Here is an 850-nt window from a genome sequence, read left to right as displayed (position 1 = left end):
CGCAGCAGCAGCACCAGCCGCATGCAAAGAGCCAGCAGCAGCGGCGGCAGCCAAGCAGCAGCAGTGCTGCTGCAGCAGTGCAGCAGCAAAGAAGTCGGCAGCACTTGCTGCATCTTCCACCACACGTGCTGCAGCTCCACGCACACGGCGCTGCCCCCCTGCAAGCTACTGCTGCTGCTGCTGCTGCTGCTGTGCTGCTGCTGCTGCTGCACTGGGGACACACTCACAGCTCGCTGCTCTGGGGCAGCAGCAGGCCACTGCAGCACACAGAGCTGCCCACTGCAGCAGAGCTGCAGCGAATATTTCTGTTCCCAGTGGAGCCGCTGCTGCTGCTGTTGCTGCTGCTGCTGTTGCTGCTGTGGCCATCTTTGTGTGCCACACGACCCATCTCTGTTGCTGCTGCTGCTGCTGCTGCTGATTATCAGCGCCCCTGTATTTGGATCCACATGGACTTGAGGCTGCAGCTGCTGCAGCATGTTTGCTGCTGCGGCAACTTGGCTTAGAGCCTTGGTTAGCTGCTGCTGCTGCTGCTGCCGCAGTATGCTGCTGCCGCTGCTTCCTAACCACTGGCCACTGCGCTGCTGCTGAAGCGATGTTTCTGCTGCTTGCTGCAGCAGCAGCAGCAGCTGCAGCAAAACTGACGCTGGAAGCCACAGCGGAGGGCTGGGGAGGCCCTTCCGCAAGCAGTATTTGCTGCTGCCCTCGCCCCTCACCTGCTTCTGCTGCTGCTGCAGCTGCTGCTGCTGCTGCAAGGTCAAACTGCCTGGCCGCTGCTGAAGCTGCAGCAGCAGATTTGTGTTCAGCAGCGGCCTAAGGGAGAAGCAGCGCCTGATATCTGCTGCTTCATTAA

At 60.9% G+C, this 850-nt stretch overlaps 1 protein-coding gene across 1 annotated transcript in view; it reads right to left on the bottom strand.

Annotated features, from left to right (window-relative positions):
• ETH_00039725 (uncharacterized protein) overlaps nucleotides 1–850 on the bottom strand; it is a gene marked incomplete at both ends in the record, with an annotated part of 3594 nt that overhangs the window by 2317 nt on the left and 427 nt on the right. Inside the window, one exon of the mRNA XM_013374013.1 lies at nucleotides 145–850. Within this exon, the coding sequence (XP_013229467.1) occupies nucleotides 145–850 (706 nt within the window). The remainder of the gene's footprint in view (nucleotides 1–144) is intronic.

This window comes from Eimeria tenella, genomic scaffold, assembly GCF_000499545.2.
Source record: "Eimeria tenella Houghton genomic scaffold, Eth_scaff1896, whole genome shotgun sequence".
NCBI lineage: Eukaryota > Apicomplexa > Conoidasida > Eucoccidiorida > Eimeriidae > Eimeria > Eimeria tenella.
Note: the sequence above shows the minus strand (reverse complement) of the source record. Positions and strands in the feature narration are given on the sequence as shown.